At 40.0% G+C, this 20,617-nt stretch overlaps 1 protein-coding gene across 4 annotated transcripts in view; it reads left to right on the forward strand.

Moving 5' to 3' along the window:
• Positions 1 to 20,617, forward strand: part of PTN (pleiotrophin) — a 96,310-nt gene that overhangs the window by 66,553 nt on the left and 9,140 nt on the right. For all 4 annotated transcript variants that reach the window (XM_057733920.1, XM_057733923.1, XM_057733922.1 and 1 more), the window contains 3 exons: positions 1,813 to 1,928; positions 2,849 to 3,022; positions 5,179 to 5,340. In XM_057733920.1, coding sequence (XP_057589903.1) covers positions 1,814 to 1,928; positions 2,849 to 3,022; positions 5,179 to 5,340 — 451 coding nt within the window. In that variant the 5' untranslated portion in view covers position 1,813. The remainder of the gene's footprint in view (positions 1 to 1,812; positions 1,929 to 2,848; positions 3,023 to 5,178; positions 5,341 to 20,617) is intronic.

A 20,617-nucleotide genomic window follows, 5' to 3' on the forward strand; every position in this document is an offset into this window, starting at 1 on the left:
TTGTGAAACATAATGGTGTATTCCATCTTGGAAAGAAATGCATTGAAATTTAAAAGTTCTGAATTTAAAATTTAACTTACCCTTTAAGAAAACTCAAATGAAAAGTTTCCACCTCCAAAGTGGTTAGTCACTGAGAGTATGTTCTTGGACAGCCTTTGGAGAAAACACCAGAAGACCTTCATTTTGGCTTGAATTACATCTAATAATTGTCAAAGATACGTGGATATGTGATATATGTATAGCAGTGTAGATATACTGGGGTACTCAACTCTGAGAAGACTTGCCAACCAGTACCTCTAAACTGGCTTCTCATATAGTTCATGTCCAATGAAAGTCATAGGAAAAGTCTCAGAATCAGTAGGAAATTTTCTGCCTGACCATCAGTGAAGTATAGTTAAAAAACTTAGCATTAACAGGAAGAACAAAGCCCCTAATTTTAGATTTTAGAAAGCGACGGAGCTGCTGAGTAGCTAATTAGGATGTATGATTCAGTGAAAGGACCAAATGACCAAAATATTAACTTTAACTTGTAGATGAAATATGCTTCATCCATACAATGGAATCCAGTCATCAATTTAAAAAAACCACTAATAAGGGACAGCATTTCTATAATAAGGGATAGCATTTTCAATGTCACAGAAAGGGCGAAAAATTCACTGATGAGGACATCATTTCATAGATATGTTTGAATGAGGAAAAGCAAATTGCAGAACAGCGTGATCTCAATCCCTTATATATATGAGGTTTTATTGTTTACATTCATGAGAATGTAAAATCAGCCAAGCAATCTGTACAATCTATACTTCTGGAAGAAAGATTCTCAAAGTTAATGACTATATGCCATTACTGCCATTTTTATATGAAGTATAAAACACCATGAACATACCAGATGGAGATAAATGACTGCCAGGTGAGTTGCTGCAGCCAGTGACTTGGTGGAGCTCCAAGAAGTGGGCTGTCCTGGAGCTTAAACTGAGACTTCCCAAGTTTGCTTGGCAAGGCGATCATATTAACACTAGGCTGTCACAAGTGACTTCAAGTTCTCGGGGAGTCTTCCTAACGTTATCCTAGGATTTTTATTCGTATCAAATGTGAAGAATTTCAAATTATGAGTTAAGTGTAAGCTGTTCATTCCATCCTAGAATTTAGAGGATTTTCAGCACATGTGAGTTTAGAAGTGTTTTTGCTGTATATTGAAGGTGTGCTAGCTCTACTTCTGTTTTGAGCTTCACTCTTCGGTGGACCAATGAATAATAGAACTGTGATGATAAGATAATCATGATCATGGAAATGATATAAAAAGTTAGAGACGTGGGTCATTGCTGACACATCTGAAGATAAGAGCAAACCTACACTCGCTCAGGTAATCCATTCATTGTGTCCATTCAGATTATCCGCTTGGACTACACCATGGCTGTTTTCAGGAATTGCCAGGAGTTATAAGGATGACTATGGTTATTGACATTACCAAGTGTTACTATCAGCAAGACACTGTAGGAGTCTGTTCCAACACATGCTGTCAAAATTCTTTTGCTTCCATCACTCTGGAGTCATACTTAGCAAATGGGTGTGTAAGTTTTTACATGGAGGACTGTTGTATTTTATCAGTGAATACATGACTGATTGCAGAAAAGCACTTATTTCAGTGGCTGTGGGAAAAGATAGAATTCTGCTCCATATAATTGACACAAATCTTCCTAAAGTCTAATATTCCAGAAATGGAAAGTGGAGTCCTTCATCAAGGACTTTAATGAGTCTTCCTCTATAACTTAGGTTGACGCCACCTTCTTCTGTTTCTCTGTTTATTCCTAGAATGCAGACCCAACAGTACCTGCAGCAGCGTCGAAAGTTTGCAGCTGCCTTCTTGGCATTTATTTTCATTTTGGCAGCTGTGGATACTGCTGAAGCAGGAAAGAAAGAGAAACCAGGTAAGCAATATGGTTGTGAACACAAACGTCTCCATTGACGAACACCCATCTAATCCAACTACCTGATTTTTGTCTTTTCTCCTTCCCTCCCACCCTCCTGTCCTCCCTCCCTCCCTTCCTCCTTTTCTTCCTTCCTTTCTTCCACTTTCCTTCCTTCCAGGTATTTACAGGAGCCTAGGTGACATCCCCTCTCATTCCACCCCCGACTCTAAGTCCTGAAATATAGATGGTGATCAACTATTGACTGAAATGATGGTCATGCTAACAGCTACAGCACACAGAAAACTGACCAGCGATCCAGTGTTTTACTTATGTTGACACTTTTCCTCAAAGAGTCCTGAAAGCGATTTTTGTTTTATCTCATATTAACAAAGGAGGAAACTGAAGAGAGTTTCAGAGAGAGTAAAGCACCTTTTCTGTGTCACTCCCATTGTCATAAGGAGGCTGTAGAGCTGAGAGTCTGTTACATCTGTGGTCCACCGCATTTAGTTTATGCTATTCCATCTATAAGACAGAAAAAGGAACATTGACATGCATGAAATGGCTAATCTGATGACAGTTACTTCTCATAGAATATTTTCTCATTTTTTAGGTTTAACAGACATTGGTCAGCTTCTCTTTTTCAGAAATGTTTGTTTCTCAAAGGAGATGTCAGTAAATCACGTAGCACAGTCCCTGGCACATAGTAAGAGTTAAACGAATATTAGTTCCAGCTCCTTAGTTTTCTTTCTCCCTTCTCTTGGTCATTGGTTGATTCAACCATTCAGCTAATACCTGTCAAATCCTACTCTTTACTGGACACTGAAGATAGAGGTAAAAAGCACAGACCATGCAATTAAGAAGCACAGGAATGAACTGGGTTATATCTAGGGGTTAAAGAGTTTTCTGGACGTTGATTGCTTTTCCTTCCTGCCTTTCAGAAAAGAAAGTGAAGAAGTCTGACTGTGGAGAATGGCAGTGGAGTGTGTGTGTGCCCACCAGCGGGGACTGTGGGCTGGGCACCCGGGAGGGCACCCGGACCGGAGCTGAGTGTAAACAAACCATGAAGACCCAGAGATGTAAGATCCCCTGCAATTGGAAAAAGCAATTTGGAGGTAAGTTCCATCCCTACTGTCCTATTGATTTAATCTTCCACCCTGAGATAATTCTGTCCTTCTTCCATCATGTATCTTTTTGAGGTTGACTATTTATTTAAACAAGTTTATTTTATCAGATACAAAATAACCTGGCATCTTGCCTGACCCCGGTCCCTCATTTTCAGTACTACTAGAATTTGGGGCCAGATAGTTTTTTGTCCTGGAGGGAGGGCTGTTCTGTGCATTGTAGGATATTTAGCTGTGTCTCTGACTTCTACCCACTGGTTTCTTGTAGCACTCCCCACCTCACCAACTGCAGACAACTGAAAATATCTCCAGATATTGCTGCACATTTCCTTTCGGTGGGGAGCGGGGGCAGTGTCAGAATAGTCCCTGATTGAGGCCACTATCTCACCGAGAGGGAGAGAAAATATGCCCTTAATCCCTCCTAAGAGTGTTCTCTTTCCTTCTTCTATTTCTAGATTCCTTTTATCTCCCCTTCCGCTCTTCTTGTTTATTCTCCTCCTCCTCCAGATCTCTTTCTGTTACTACCAGGCCCGCTCTCTCTCCTGTTCCCTCCTCACTCTCCACACTGGTTCATAGATTTATGTATCAAATCCAGCAGGGCTGCTATGGGCCATTTTTCATAGATTTTTCTCTCACCGACTATTGCCAGTTTCATGCTGATCTCATCTCCCTATTTGAGAAGGAAGCTTTCAACCCTTCCAACTTTAAACCCAGCCTTGAACACCCAAATTGCCTATTTCTTCACATTCTAGACTTACTATCTTTCTCAACCGTAGTGGGCACAACACCCCAAATATTCTCACTGATTTACAGAATGTGCTTTGGCCTGTTAATGAACAGAGAAGAATAATGAACAAATGTGCTACATCTTTTTCATTACCTGTAACCTGGGGTTATAACTTTTCATGAATGGTGGTAAATTCTATAAAGGCACAGTGAAATTCAGATATATGTGATCTTAATGGGTACCCTAAAGAACTACATGCAAAATGTCTTAAAATGTGTGTCTTAGAGGTCTTATACTTAGAATATATAAAGAGCTCTAACCATCCAATTAGAAAGTGGGCAAAAGACATGAACAAACATTTTACTGAAGAGGATATATAGGTGAAAAATAAACACCCAAAATATATTCAATATCTTTTCCCCATGAGGAACATAAAAATGAAAACCAGTGAGGCATCACTATATACTACACACCTATCAGAATGGCTAAAATTAGAAATAACATCAAATGCTAGCAAGGATGCAGAGAAACTAGATCATTCATACACTGGTGATGGGAATATAAAATAGTAGAGAGCCACACTGGAAAAGAGTTTGGCTGTTTTTCACAAAACTAAACTTGTGTTTGTTTACCATGCAATGCAGTGGTTTCATTCTTAGGCATTTATCCTAGAGAAATGGAAACTTATGTTCCTATAAAAATCTATACATGAATGTATATAGCAGCTTTAGTTGTTATAGCCAAATGTTGGAAATAACCCAGATATCCTTCAACTGGTGAACGGTTAAACAAACTGGGGTACCTCCATACCATGGAAGACTACTCGGCAGTGAAAGGAACAGGCTATTGATACACACAACTCAGATGGACCTCCAGGAAATTTTGCTGAGTGAAAAGAGCCAATCTCAAAAGGTTACATACTATATGATTCCATTTGTATAACATTCTTAAAATGACACAATTATAGAGATGGAGAACAGATTAAGTAATTGCCAAGGGTTGAGATGGGAAAGGAAGAAGGAAGCTAAGCTATGACTGTAAAAGGATAACCCAAAGAACCTTTGTGTTAGAACTTGTTTGCATATTAATGGTGGGGGGCTTCACTCTTATCTACATGTGATAAAAGTTGCACAAAACTAAATGAACACACACATATACACAAATGAGTGTATGTGAAACTGGGGAAACCTAAAGAACTTGTATGGAATGTGTTCACATCAGTTTCCTGGTGATGCTCTAGCTGTGTAGGATATCACCACCAAGGGGAACTGGGTTCAGGGTGTATGGGATCTCTCTGTATCATTTTCTGCATGTGAACCTACAGTTACCTTGCTACAAAAAGTTAAAAACAAAAGTGTCTGTTTTCATGGCACCCCAAGAGGAACTCAGAGATTTCTGTTCGGTCCTACCCTGCCTGTAGCGGAGTGCAAATACCAGTTCCAGGCCTGGGGAGAGTGTGACCTGAACACAGCCTTGAAGACCAGAACCGGAAGCCTGAAGCGAGCCCTCCACAACGCCGACTGCCAGAAGACAGTCACCATCTCCAAACCCTGTGGCAAACTGACTAAGCCCAAACCTCAAGGTAGGTTCTTACCTTTGAACCATAATTTTAATCTGAATGGATTGAGGGACTCAGGCAGGATCTTCAGATGTGCAAACTCAAAATTTTCCAGAAGGAAATCTTGGGTGAATTATCTTAAAGGGATTGAAAATTGCCCATATATTAAGCATCACACAAGTACTTTTCAGCAGGCAATTGATGAGTTCAAATTGAAGTCCTCTGCACAGATGGGGGGATAGGAAGAGTCTCCTCGCACAAATAAACAACTTAGCCAAACAGGCCAATTAAGACAGCTGTATGGTGACTATATATTTCAAGCCCTAAATCAGGACTACATCCTGACAAGTTATGAACAAACTTGGAAAGATCAAGAGGCTGAAAATTAAAAATCAAGTCTCTCCTAGATTATCAACATATATAATTTTCATGAAATCAGTTAAATTATTTTATATTTTTCCTTTTTTCTACTACATAACTTGATAGGTTCTGTATTTCTAATATTTTTTTTCAGAGCCTTTATATTTGTCTAGTTAGGTTAGCTTACCAACTACATTTATCATGGAATTTCAAAATTACGTAGAGCTATCTTTCTGTTCGTTCTCAGAAAGTCAGGCTCTGCTCTCATACTGGAAAAAGTAAACCAAACCAAATATCATGGTCATGATTTCATACAAATAGAACCCCAGCTGAGTGAAGACAAAGAGGTATTAAACTCTTTTATTTCATGGTTGTATGGGCTGAGTTATTTCCCTCAAAATTCAAATGTCGAAGTCCTAACCTTCGGTACCTCAGAGTGTGACTGTATTTAGAGATAGAGGCTTTAAAAATGGGTAAAGTTAAATGAAGTCATATGGGTGAGCCCTAATCCAATGTGACTGGCATATAAGAAGAGAAGACACAGACAGACACACAAGGAAGACCATGTGAAGACCTGGGGAGAAGACCGCCATCTACAAGCCAACAAGTGAGGCCTCAGAAGAAATCAGTCCTGCTAACTCCTTGATCTTGGACTTCTAGCCTCCAGAACTGTGAGAAAATAAATATCTATTATTTAAGCCACACACTCTGTGGTTCAGTGTAGGGCAGCCCTGGCAAATGAATACAGTGGGCCTCAGTGAACTTTACATTAAAATATCTCCTTGGCCTTTGCTCATTTTTGACTCTAAAATGGACCTGAAAATGCATACTGGCTTGATTAAGTATAAGGAGAAGCTCAGAAAAATGAACATGAAGTCCATAATAAATGAAAATAAGAAAAAATATCCTCAGAAACTGGGGAGGATTGGGTGACTTGCTGCTGATGGTCAGGAGGGACCCCTTTCACGGGCCTCACTCTTTCGTCTCTGATGGAATGGTCCATAGAAATGGATACCTCCAACTTCAGGATAGCCAGATGCAGGCTGGACCTGCAGATGCATACCTAGGATTCAGGCTGCTCTTTCCAGATCAGGGAAACCTCTGCTGATTGTAGTGTGTATTTGGAAGGCATGACGTGGGGCTGGGTCAGTGCACTGAGTCTGTGTGTGCCGTCTGTACAAATGTCACTCATCTGGAGACAACTACACAGATCTAATGAAAATCAGTGGCCTCATCTATTCAGTGAGATAGAGGCCCCAAACTGGAAGAACTAAGAGATACGGTTTTCAAATTAACTGATTTTTTACCAAGTCAGGGAACCAAAATCGTCAGCATAAATATAGAGTGGAAAAGAAAAGGGATTGAAGACGTCTTCACATTCCATTCCAGTGGTTCTCAACCTGGGCTGCACACACAATTTTCTATGGGAACTTATAAAAATCCCAGTGCCCAGGTATAACGCAGACCAACTAAATCAGCATCAGTAGTTTTGAAAATTAAAATGTTCTTCAGGAGATTTCAATATCAACCAAAATTGAGAGTTACTGCTCTAATGTGAAATTCACAGAGACCACGCCTAGGCAGGCGTGCGTGCGCGCGCGTGCGTGCACACACACACACACACACACACACGCCATCCCTGTTCTCTTCTGTGATGGGAGAAACTGCAGCTTAATGGATAGGGATGGAAAAATGGGATTGTGATTAGGTAGGTGATGGATGGTAGCAGTGCTGGGTTGGTATGGAAAATGTTGAAAAGTTTGGACTATGTCGGACAAAGTGGGAACACGCTTGAAAAAGGCTCCTCAGGATATTTGATAAATACATTAAGTGAGCCTTTTTTTTAATTGGACTGGTGAATCGTTCGCCCTTTTATATTTCCCATTTAGAGATATGTAATGAAGGTTAAAAGTTTGGTTCAGGCTTGAAAAATGGTGGTAAAAATATTTCAAGTGGGTAGACAGTCTGTAATTTTTTAGGTCAAAAATTAATATAATTAATTGAAAATGCAGTTACCCTGAGTGAGTTCTGTATGTCACAACATGACCAGTTTTGCATTTCATAGGTTATTAAAATGTAATCTTCTTTTGGCGCATAACATACCTTTGTTAAAACTAATCGTTTCCCTCTCAACACTGGAGAGCTCTATGAATGCTGTTTTGGCACCAGGAACTCTGCACAGAGAATAATCTTATCAAACGCGTTGAGCTAGGGAGACATGTCAGAAGATCTTTTTAATGGGATTCACTCACACTTTTCATCATGTATTTTTCCTGGTTTAAGTAAAATGTAACAAGTGGGTTGTGTATATTTTTATAACATTTTTCTCAAATACCGTGACTGGATATTCCAGCTTTCCCTGTGTGAACTTCTACCCTTAAGATAGCTCATTTATTTCTGATCAATGGAAAAATAAGTAATAGCAGGATGGAATCTCTATTATGATTAGTATCTTTCTGTTTTTCCTCTAACACCTTGCTTTAAGTGTTTTCCATATATTATCTCATAAAAATTCCATATATCCTTGCAAATAGATATCGATATGAAGGAAACTGAGGAACACTGGTTAATCTAGTCAATATTTGGCTAGGGTTACATCTCTAATAAATGACAGAATCTGCCTTTGGTTGACTGTAAATTCATGTTCTCTTTCATACCCTGCAGATTTCTCGCTTAATCTCATATGGGTATAAGGTAACCTCTATGAGTTTATTTTCCTTTGAAATAGAAGGTAAGCTTTGTAAAGCCCAAGACTGATGTGCAGGATGATGTCCAAATGGAAGAAGACAATTTCTAGAACATTATGAAAGACATCTCCCAGAATATAAGTTTCAGGAGGTTGGGGACCTGGTCTTTTTTGTTCTCCACTGTATCCCTTTTGCTTAGAACATGGAACAGCACGTAGTAAGGGCTGAATAAATATTCATAAAATAAATAAATGCTAAAAGGAAAAAAAAAGTTTTGTACGCTAGATCCACCAAAGACTGGTGGAAGCTATAGTAAAGAAGTCATTTAAGCAAATTTTTCTCAAAGTTATACAATTAGAAATTAGTTTCTTCCTTTATTCAGGAGAGAATGTCATCAATGTTCTCTCCTGTTTTAGCCCAGGACATGCAAAAGACAGAAGGAGGTAGGGGACCCAGTAATTTTGACTCGGGCACTGTCATAGGCACTCCTCATCATTTAATTTAACCTTCAAAGCAACACTATGTGGTGCATTTTATTTATCCTACTTTATATATGAGAAAACAGGCTCAGAGAGGTTAAGCAACTTGCCGGAGGTTTCACAGCTTTTAAGTGTTGAAACTGGGATTCAGATTCAAAGTCAGACTGACTCGGAAGACCCACTGCCTTTTCCATTGCACCGTGCTGCCCCTAGGTGTTATAAACTCATGAATCTCTGGCAGTATTTGATAAATCTCAATTCCTAGACTCATTACATTGTCGAGCTTCTGGGGACCTTGCCTGTGATTGATGGGACCCTCATGTAACAAATGAGGACAAAGAAAATCAGTGATTCATCCAAGTCCCCCTATTGTTTAGTAGCAGAATCAGTTCCAGGCTTTGTTCTCTTTTGACATCATTTTTCTGCCTTTTTCAACCCAGTCACTGACCTCATAGCCAGAATGTACCTTTTTTTCCCATCATTGTCTTTCTCATGAAACGCATCGTCAGGTTCTGGGATTTGTTTGTTTGTTTGTTTATAAAATTATTTTGCTTGGTTACTGGCCTCTTGTTTTGGGAAACGGTAGTGGATCAATATGCAAACCATATGATGTTCAGTGTGGAAAACATGCTCTTTAAATTTTCGAATGGCATATAAAGAGGTTGGTAAGGCTGTGACGACCCAGCATTAAATTGAGGGAAGATGGGAAAACATCCCCCTTGTGGGATACTCGTTGTGACTTGATTCTTAATGAGGCTAAAAGATTAAGAGACTTGCTTGGGGAGAGGAGAGAATGGATGTGTGGACACGGTGGGGGAAGGAGAGGGTGGGATGAATTGGGAGAATAGGTTTGACATAAGTACACTACCATGTGTAAAATAGATAGCTAGTGGGAACCTGCAGTAGAGCACAGGGAGCTCAGCATGGTGCTCTGTGATGACCTAGCTGGATGAGATGGGATGGGGGGATGGGAGGGAGGTCCAAGAGGGAGGAGATACATGTATACATATAGCTGATTCACTTCATTATATAGCAGAAATTAACACAACATTGTAAAGCAATTATACTCCAATAAAAATAAAGTACTGAAAGAAAAAAGACTTGCTTGGGAGAGGAGGTGCTTAATATCTAGAACTGCCATCTAAACTTTGCGAAATTACTAAATTTACTAAATTACTAAATATCCTACTTGATTTGGTTAAAAATTGTCCTAAAATTCACTATACTCCATTCTAACAGCATTACTTTTTTTTAAGCTCTTTATTGCAATATAATTGCTTTACACTCTTTTACCAGCTTATGAGGTACACCAAAGAGAATCAGCTGTATTTATACACATATCCCATTATCCCCTCCCTCTCGTGACTCCCCACTACCATCCCCGTTCCGACCCTCCAAGGCATCACCCATCATCGAGTTGATCTCCCTTTGTTATACAGCAACTTCCCACTAGCGATCTGTTTTACAGCTGGTAGTATGTATATGTCTATGCTACTCTCTCACTTCGTCCCAGCTTCCCCTTCACCCCGCCCCCCCAGCCCCATGTCCTCCAGTCCATTCTCTGTATCTGCATCCTTATTCTTGCCCTGTGACTGGGTTCATCAGTACCATTTTTTTTTTTATAGATTCCTTGTATATGAGTTAGCATACAATATTTGTTCTTCTCTTTCTGGCTTACTTCACTCTGTATGACAGACTCTAGGTCTATCCACCTCATTACATATAGCTCCATTTCATTCCTTTTTATGGCTGAGTAATAGTCCATTGTGTATATATGCCACATCTTCTTTATCCATTCTTCTGTTGATGGGCATTTAGGTTGCTTCCAGGTCTTGGCTATTGTAAATAGTGCTGCAATAAACATTACGGTACATGTTTCTTTTTGGATTATGGTTTTCTCAGGGTATATGCCAGGAGTGGGATGACTGGATCATATGGTAGTTCTATTTGTAGTTTTTTAAGGAACCTCCAAACTGTTTTCCATAGTGGCTGTACCAACTTACATTCCCACCAACAGTGCAGGAGAGTTCCCTCTTCTCCACACCCTCTCCAACATTTATTGTTTCTAGATTTTGTGATGATGGCCATTCTGACCAGTGTGAGGTGATACCTCATTGTGACTTTGACTTGCATTTCTCTAATGATTAGTGACGTTGAGCATCTTTGCATGTGTTTGTTGGCCATCTGCATGTCTTCTTTGGAGAAATGTCTATTTAGGTCTTCCACCCATTTGTGGATTGGGTTATTTGCTTTTTTGGTATTAAGCTGCATGAGCTGTGTGTATATTTTGGGGATTAATCCTTTGTCCATTGCTTCACTGGCAAGTATTTTCTCCCAATCTGAGGGTTGCCTTTTTGTCTTGTTTATGGTTTCTTTCACTGTGCAGAAGCTTTTGTTTCATTAGGTTCCATTTGTTTCTTCTTGATTTTATATCCATGATTCTAGGAGGTAGGTGAAAAAGGATCTTGCTTTGATGTATGTCATAGAGTGTTCTGCCTATGTTTTCCTCTAGGAGTTTTATTGTGTCTGGCTTTACATTTAGGTCTTTAATCCATTTTGAGTTTCTTTTTGTGTATGGTGTTAGGAAGTGTTCTAATTTCATTCTTTTACATATTGCTGTGCAATGTTCCCAGCAACACTTATTGAAGAAGCTGTCATTTTTCCATTGTATATTCTTGCCTCCTCGTCAAAGATAAGCTGCCCATGTGTGCTTGGGTTTACCTGTGAGTTCTTTATTCTGTTCCATTGATCTTCCTTTCTATTTTTGGGCCAGTACCATACTGTCTTGATCACTGTGGCCTTGTAGTATAGTTTGAAGTCAGGAAGCCTAATTCCACCAACTCTGTCTTTCCTTCTCAAGATTGCTTTGGCTATTCAGGGTCTTTTGCGTTTCCATACAAATCGTAAGATTTCTTGTTCTAGTTCTGTGAAAAATGCCATTGGTAATTTGATCGGGATTGCATTGAATCTGTAAATTGCTTTGGGTAGTACAGTCATTTTCACAATGTTGATTCTTCCAATCCAAGAATATGGTATGTCCCTCCATCTGTTTGTATCCTCTTTGATTTCTTTCATCAGTGTCTGATAGTTTTATGCATCCAGGTCTTTTGCCTCCTTAGGCAGGTTTATTCCTAGGTATTTTATTCTTTTTGTTGCAATGGTAAATGAGAGAGTTTCCTTAATTTCTCTTTCTGCTTTTTCATTGTTAGTGTATAGAAATGCAAGGGATTTCTGTGCATTAATTTTGTATCCTGCTACTTTACTAAAATCATTGATTAGTGCTAGCAGTTTTCTGGTAGAGTCTTTAGGGTTTTCTATGTATACTATCATGTCATCTGCAAAGAGTGAGAGTTTTACTCCTCTTTTCCAATTTGGATTCCTTTTGTTTCATTTTCTCCTCTAATTGCTGTGGCTAAAACTTCCAAAACTATGTTGAATAATAATGGTGAGAGTGGGCACCCTGGTCTTGTTCCTGTTCTTAGAGGGAATGCTCTCAGGTTTTCACCATTTAGAATGATGTTGGCTTTTGGTTTGTCATATATGGCTTTTATTATGTTGAGGTAATTTCCTTCTATGCCCATTGTCAGGAGAGTTTTTTATCAAAAAGGGATGTTGAATTTTGTCAAAAGCTTTTTCTGCATCTATATTGAGGTTATCATATGGTTTTTATCCTTCAATTTGTTGATATGATGTATCACATTGATTGATTTGCATATATTGAAGAATCCTTGCATCCCAGGGATAAACCCCACTTGATCATGGTGTATGATCTTTTTAATGTGCTGTTGGATTCTGTTAGCTAGTATTTTGTTGAGGATTTTTGCATCTATATTCATCAGTGATATTGGCCTGTAATTTTCTTTTTTTGTGACATCTTTGCTTGGTTTTGGTATTAGGGTGATGGTGGCCTCATAGAATGAGTTTGGGAGTGTTCCTCCTTCTGCTATATTATGGAAGAGTTTGAGAATGATAGGTGTTAGCTCTTCTCTAAATGTTTGATAGAATTCTCCTGTGAAGCCATCTGGCCCTGGGCTTTTGTTTGTTGGGAGATTTTTAATCACAGTCTCAGTTTCAGTGCTTGTGATTGGTCTGTTCATATTTTCTATTTCTTCCTGATTCAGTCTTGGAAGATTGTACTTTTCTAAGAATGTATCCTTTTCTTCCAGGTTATCCAATTTATTGGCATATAGCCTAACAGCATTAGCTTTTTAGGTAAAGAAGTGGTCCTTCCTATTGCTACGTCAGTATTTTACAAACTCTATTCTCTAGCCCTGGTCCACAATGTCAGTGATAGCAGATATTACATTGGAAATCCTTATCTGAAGGTTCTCTTGTGTTGCAATCCCATGTAATCTGAAGAGAGATTTTAGTCATTTACTTCTGAATTATGTACCCAGAAGAAAGGAGACTATTGATATTCTAACGCAGACATAAGAATTGAAAGATGCAGAATTGGAATGTAGCTTTCCTGGGGATGGGTACAGATTGCTCTGCGGAAGGTCATTGATTGACTGAAAGATTGTAACTGGAGTTTGCTTAATTGCTGTCAGAATCTGGCAGGGAGAAATTGGTGAGCAATTATGTGGGCACTTGAGATTTTGATTTCTTAGGAAAAGAGATTGAGAGTATAAATTAAAATTTTTAATTAAGAAAATCCTGTATCTGTCAGAGTTTTTAGTTGCAGCAAGATCTATTCTAGCAAGTGAAGCAGAAAGGGGTTGATTGAAGAGTATTATATAGCTCACAGACTCTCCAGAGGGCCAGAGGATTTGACTTGGATCCAGCAATATTGCAGAGAAGGCAACAGAACCAAAAGAAATGTCTAATCACACCATATGTGACTGATATAGCAGAGACCCTCTTGCTGAAATTACCTACTGCTCAACACATGTAATATAAGAATCAGACACTGGAAACTTCACCCTCCCTGTACCCCTAAAACCAGACACTTCCATCTCCTTTCTTGCCAAAATGTCCAATCTCCCCTGATTTGGCCTCATTTTCTACTTGTTCATTTCTACCTCTAAGACTCATTTAAGAGTGCCTGCACGGTGGAAACTAGGTCACATATAAAATTCTGCTGCAAGAGGGTCTGGAAAATGTCTGTAAGTTTCCAAACTCTGCCTATAAATATGAGAAGAGAAGCTGAAAGGTATTTGAGTTGCTATTTAGTGAGTGATCCTCCAGGTAGTATATGTTGGAGTATATCATTAGACCTACCCCTCTCCCCTGTTGGGCTAGAAGAGGCGTGGATGACATTTCTTGGAGAACAAGTTGCTGAGAGAAATCATATTGGACCAATTGCATACCCAACTGCAGAAAGAGTTAGGTCTTTCCTTTTTGAAATCACCAGTCATTCTTTGTTTAGTCATTTTGGTCTTCTCAGTTTGAAAATTATGTGCAGGAAAAATTGAGCTGTGGACAAGGGTAGAAAGTTGGAAACGTGGCCAGTCTGGGCTGACAGCGCTATATCAAAGATCAGAACAGAGAACGCTTCAGAGGGCAAATAACTGCTCTCCAAGCCACAAGTGTTTCTCTGTGGTCCCCTTGGAAGATGGACTCACTGTAGAATTAGAAGAGGGCTGAGCTGAGTGGGGCTGGCAGGTGGGGCCCATCTGTGGGGGAGCCGTGTTCCTCCAGGCAGTCCTGTCTGTGGGAGCAGGTACAGCCCAGAGGAGCAGGCTATTGGTATCTATCACCAGAGTGCAGAGTCAAAGATGAGGCTGAGGCGGGGGCTTGTGTGGAAGGCACCTAGATGAGCTGAGATTTTCCTCGGTGCCACGAATGATATAGCCTAATGATCATCTTGGATCATTCTAGAACCTTGAGTTATCGTTAACATGGAAATTATTAGTTGCTTTATAAACAAGATACACAAATATTGCTAAGTATCATGAAACTCCTTTTGATACTAACAGGCCAGCTTGGCATGTACCTGCTTCCAGGTTTGCCTGACAGAAGGGTATTCACAAATGGTTTCCAGGGCAGGCAGAGGGAGGAGCACGTGGATGGATATCTGTGTCAAAGGTGGTCCAGGCAACAGTGTTAACCCCTCCTGCTGTCCTGTCCACCAATTCATGCTCTGGCTGGGATCGAGTCCTTGTTAAATTTCCCTGCTCTTGATTACCCTAATTCCTTTTATTTTTTCCCAGCTATTTCTAAAAGTTTTGCCATGTCGCTGCTCTCTCTTTTTGGATGATTTCCTAGCCCTCTCAGTTTGACAATTCGTCTTTAAAGGTCAGAAGAACGACAACGATTTAAGTGCCAGACTCAGCTGTGTGCAGGACACAGCACTTGGCAGCTGATCATTAAATGGGAAAGGGGGTCAGTAAAGTGATATTCCCAGCATTCTCCATTCTCTCCCACTTAGTAGATTCTTTTCTTAGTTCTTTTAAAGATAAAAGATGCTCCCCAACATTTCTTTCTATTTTCTGGGCTCTGACATCCCTTGGGAAGGAGCACAGCAACACTGTGTGGATGAGCTTTGCTGGGCCAAGAGACTCTGAAACTGTGTCGAGAGGGGTGAAGGCACAAGAATCCCACTGTAGGCCAGGCTGGGATGGGCTCCCTCCCCTCTGGGACCCCTGATGGGAATGGTAGAGGCAGCCTGAGGAGTCTTATGGGAATTTTGTGCTTCTTAATCAGAAGGAAACATTCTTATTCAGTTTGGCCTCAAGATTTTCATTTCTTTTTTATTCTGCTTGTGGAAATCGTTGAATGTCTATTTTATTTCCCATCCACGATACTGTTCTTGAAGCGAGAAAATCTAAATCTGCAACTTTCTTATTAGAGTATCTGTTTTGTCTTCTGTAAGATAACGTCTACGGTGAATATCTCATAGCACTGCTGTAAAGATGAAGTAATTTATGTAAAAATGCTCCATAAATGTATTTATTCTGCAGTATTTTTAAGACTGTTTCCTTCCTTCCAAATGGATTTCTTGAGGCAGGCATGTCCCTCCGTCCCTTTTCAGGCAAAAGAATCATGGTGATTACAACAATAGTAATTATAGTTGATATTTCGTGAGAGCCTGGTGGGTTTTGATTATAGTTGGATTCATTGCTCATACATCGTGTCATTGAATATTCACAAAAACTCTGTGAAATAGTTATTCTGATCATCCTCAATTTTACATATACGGAGACTACGGCTTAGAGAAGTGAGAAGCCCAGTGTGAGGTGACAGAGCTAACAGGCAGAGGAGCCAGGACTCAAATACAGGCTGCCTGACTCTAGATCTCCTGTGTTACGTACAGCTCCTGCCCCTGTATCTATGCAACACAGGCATCTCAGTTTCTTTTCTCAGAGAGGTAATGAATTTCAGACCCACTTTTTCTTCCTAAAATCCCTCTTTTAGCATCACTTCCACCAGTAGCAGAATCAGACCCTGGCTCGTTAGCAGGACGTGCTGCTCTTGTATCATCCAATTTGGCTCTTGCTGGATCTTGGTTCAGGCATTGCCCGTATACTCCATCCCAGCCACACGAAACTCCCGGAGATGGCCGAATGGGCCGTAATCTCTTATTTGTCCATTCCTCTGCACCTGTGGTTCTAGAAACCTGGAACTTGTTCTCCTTCTTCTATATGTCATACATTTCATTCTGTAAAACCTAGTTCGTTCATTCATCAAATGGATGTGGGTTCTACAGGCTAGAGTTAGCACCAGGGATAAATCAATAACCTATACGGACCTATAGTGCAATAGAAAAAACAGGAGGATAAATCCCAATGTACTGCTCAGAGTACAAATGCTATGAAAGAGAGCAGCATGCTGTCCTTTGGCATTGTTTCCAATTTATTCATTTATTTATAAAATCTATTAAGAGCCTGCAGTGGAGCAGGTTGTATGTTAGGTGCTACTAATATTAAACAAGTGTCCTTCCCTCTTACTGCTGTGTTCTAGTGGTGGTGGTGGGTAGATAATAGTGACCAAGAAGATAACTAGTAATTAAAAAGAGAACTACGTATTGGAGTAAGTGGTCCTAAAATCTAAAGAGTCAAGCGTTAGAGTTATACCAAGAGCAAAGGGGGCTAACTTAGAGTAACCAGGGAAAGCTCGTTTGAGAGGTAACTTTTGAACTTGGACTTGAAAACATAGACAGCCTGCCATACTAGTGTTCTAAATAAAACAAGGGGAAGCTCGAAGTCCTGAGGCCAAAAATAGCTTGTTTTGTTCAAGGATTAGAAAAGAGATCAGTATGAGAACTTGCCAGTTTTCCCTTCCGGAGCCTTGAGTCGCTGCCTTCTCTCTGAGGGGTGGCTCCTCTGATAAGACGTTCATCCCTGCCTCTGCTGTGAGTGCCTGTCTGCCTTGTCCCACGCTGAACCTCTTGAGGTCAGAAGCCACAACCCATTCACCTTTGCAAGTTACTACATCTCATGTTCCTAGTCCATGAGAGGAGCTCAACAAATAGTACTGACTTGATGAATGAATGATGTGTCCAACTAGACTACCCTGGTCTGGCTCACTAGGGCACGTCATTCACTCACTGGCTACAAAAAAAAAAAAAAAATGTACAGAGAAATCACAATTAAACCACAGGACATTCACCTGGAAAAAGAGTTACCTGGGTGTTTTACTCCCATCCTTATTAAAGAATTTTTGGTTCTAATTGCCGGGACAGATGTGAGGACTAGGAAGTATAAATATTTGTAGGGTTTACTTCACTCTGTGTGTCTGCTGTCATCTCCCTTGGTAAATTCCATGCTCAGAGGCTCATTAGCTGTGCACACACAAAACAGCTATATAATAATTAGCATCAAGGAAGGCTGCATAATAGAACAATGTTCGCACTAATTAGATTCTGGATTGAAGGGCCTTCTTTTCATTTCCCTCTGAAGCTTCTGCATTTCTCCTTTCTGACTTCTGGACTGAGAATTTCTGTTTTATGTTTTAGGCTGTAGCTATTATCATCAGCATTTCTCGAGCATCACAAAAGTAGTTGCTGTTTATTGAGTATTTACGATGTGGTGGGCACTACACTAAGCCCTTAGCATGCACTGTCTCACTTGGCCCCCACAGCAGCCCCAAGGAGTCTGGTTCATATTTTACAAATGAGGACACGAAGGTTGCAACTTGCACAAGGTCACTAGCCAGTGAGGGGTCAGGCTTGAACTTGAAATCAGAGGAGTCTGTGCCTAGCGTTCTTTTGTTTTATACCAATTCTTCCTAAACTGAGTGCTTCCTATGGGATCTCTTTGGGTATTCTAAAATAAACGAATAGGTTTGGTGTTTGTTTTAATGATAATTCTAAAACATTAGTATAAGTATGTTTGGGGTCATTTATGATTGAGTCGTGTCAGATAATTTTTGACTCACGTCTTTATGTAATAATTACATGGGAGCAAATGATAACTTTTAGCGCCACACTTCTCACATTGGGGTTCTGTAAAGGGGTTGAATTCCTCCCGAGTAAGACACAGCAGTGCTGTGCACCCCATTGCACTCGGTGGCCTCCAAGGCTTGACCGAGGGCTGGATTCAGGGCTACCTTCTCTCCACCGTGAGATTCATAGAGACACTGGTGCCTCCCGAGGATCCAAGGCATTGGTGTCCTGGTAACAAGTGCTACCAGCAGAGACACTTTGTACACTCCCGGTGACTCCAGCCAGCCCTGCCCTGATGCAAAGCCTTCAGGAACCTACAGGGAAATCAAAGCGGGCTGGCTCAGCACACAGAGTCAGGGAAAAGAAAAAAGACTTCTTCTAGAGTTAAAAACAGTATTTGTAGAAGAGCCCATCAGAAATCCAAAGAGCAAGAAGCAGGTAAACATTTTCCTGGTGTCCTACTGCTGGGACACTCTGCTTGGGGCAGAGCTATTTACTGCAGGTTCACACATTCACAGAACTCGCTCTTGCAAGGCGAAAATAATGTCAGGAATTATTTTCATTCCACAGAAAACAGAAAAACTTTACTTTCAGATCTCTGCCCAGATGCACAAGAGTCGTAAATGAAGCTGCTGTCTAAAAAAAAAAATGTAGAGAAATTGAGAGGAATCTCTTCAGATCTAACCTTTGCAGCTGCTGCTGTAGACAGAATGTTGGGTTCATGGGGGTGGGAGGAATCAAGTAATGGGGAAATGTAGCTCACCTGCTGGAAATCTGGAGGACAAGGGTAGAGACGGGTGAACAGATTAATGCAGGGAGCATTTGTGAAACTATTAATGATCATCAAGTCCTATAGTATGCAGTACCAAAGTCACATAGTCAAATGATGTTATTTAAAATCTGGGGGACGAATTTCTGAAAAATAACAAGAAACACGTATATTTTGCATCTCTGCAACTAATGAGGGGGATCTGAAGGATATATAAAAATGAAAGCTAGTGTGAAATCTAGTTTACTGCTGTATTAGCTTGCTAGCACTGTGGTAACAAAATACCATAATCAACAGAAATTAATTTTTTCACAATTCTGGAGGCTAGAAGTCTGAGATCAAGGTTTCAGCAGGGTTGATTCCTTCTGAATGCCGTGAGGGAAGGGTCTGTTCCAGGCCTGTTTTCTTGGCTCATAGATGGCTGTCCTCTCCCTGTGTCTTCACATCGTTTTCCCTCTGTGAACATCTGTGTCCAAATTTCTTCTTCTTATAAGGACACCAGTCCTATTGGATTAGGGCCCACTCCAATGACCTCATTTTAACTTAATTACCTTTGTAAAGAGCCTGTCTCCAAATATGTTCACAGTCTGCAGTATCGGTGTCAGGAATTTAACATGAATTTTTGAGGGGGACATAATTCAGCCCATAACAACAGATTCTAATATATATATACAATATATGTACATATATATATCAAAAAATTTCATTTACAGTGAATAAAAATGATTTATTGAGCTGTACTTACTGAGCTTTTAAATATTCCAGAGTTCAAGTTTTCCCCTTTTTCATAAATCATAATTTGAGTTTCCAGTAGCACCAGTAATATAATATTAAACATCAGATATGACAATAGAAAAATAATGATGTGCTAAGTGGGAACTATTTATTGTTTATAATGATACATTTCGTTTCTGACCTAGGCTACAATATAATTTATAATATTTTATAATAAGGTAGATTTTCTACCTACGCCTTCATTATTGCAGAAACAAGCTTTTAAACATTTAAATATTGTATTAGAAATAAGCGTTCTTCTTTTCTGCTTTTGATGGAGAAGAAGGCAGTTAATCCGTGTGTGGGGAGATCACTGTCAAGAAGTGTAAGCTGTTGAGAGTGGCCGATGGACTGAGGAAGGGGCAGATGCTTTGCTCAAGGGAAGAAACCTAGACATTCATTTTCCCATTTTCCCATCTAAGGCTGTGTGTGTTTGTTTGTGTGTGTGTTGTGTGTGTGTGTGTGTGAGAGAGAGACAGACAGACAGACAGAGACAGAGAGACGTGGATGTAAGTATCACTCTATTCTAGCTAAGTTCTTCAAAGCAGCTGGAAGCCGTGGGAATGGAGTTAGGGCTGGCAGTATCACCAAGCATCACAGCATATAGTGACTGCCAAACCAGACACACACACACACACACACCCCGAGTCTCTAACACAGGTATCATGAAAATAGATTTTCATGCTGTTGCACCTGCAGATATGTGGGTGTAATCATAACCTACATTCTCAAAGCCACCTATATAAAATCACACATTCTTTGAAGAGGTTCACTTGCTTTAGCTATATTCGCCTGTCTTCAATTTTATTTAGTACTTAAAAACCTTTTTTTTTTGCCAGAGTTGAAAAAGACACAGTTTAGCAGCTGAATGTGAATGCAAACACACACATATACATCCATAGCTTTT

This window comes from Hippopotamus amphibius, chromosome 4, assembly GCF_030028045.1.
Source record: "Hippopotamus amphibius kiboko isolate mHipAmp2 chromosome 4, mHipAmp2.hap2, whole genome shotgun sequence".
NCBI classification, from domain to species: domain Eukaryota; kingdom Metazoa; phylum Chordata; class Mammalia; order Artiodactyla; family Hippopotamidae; genus Hippopotamus; species Hippopotamus amphibius.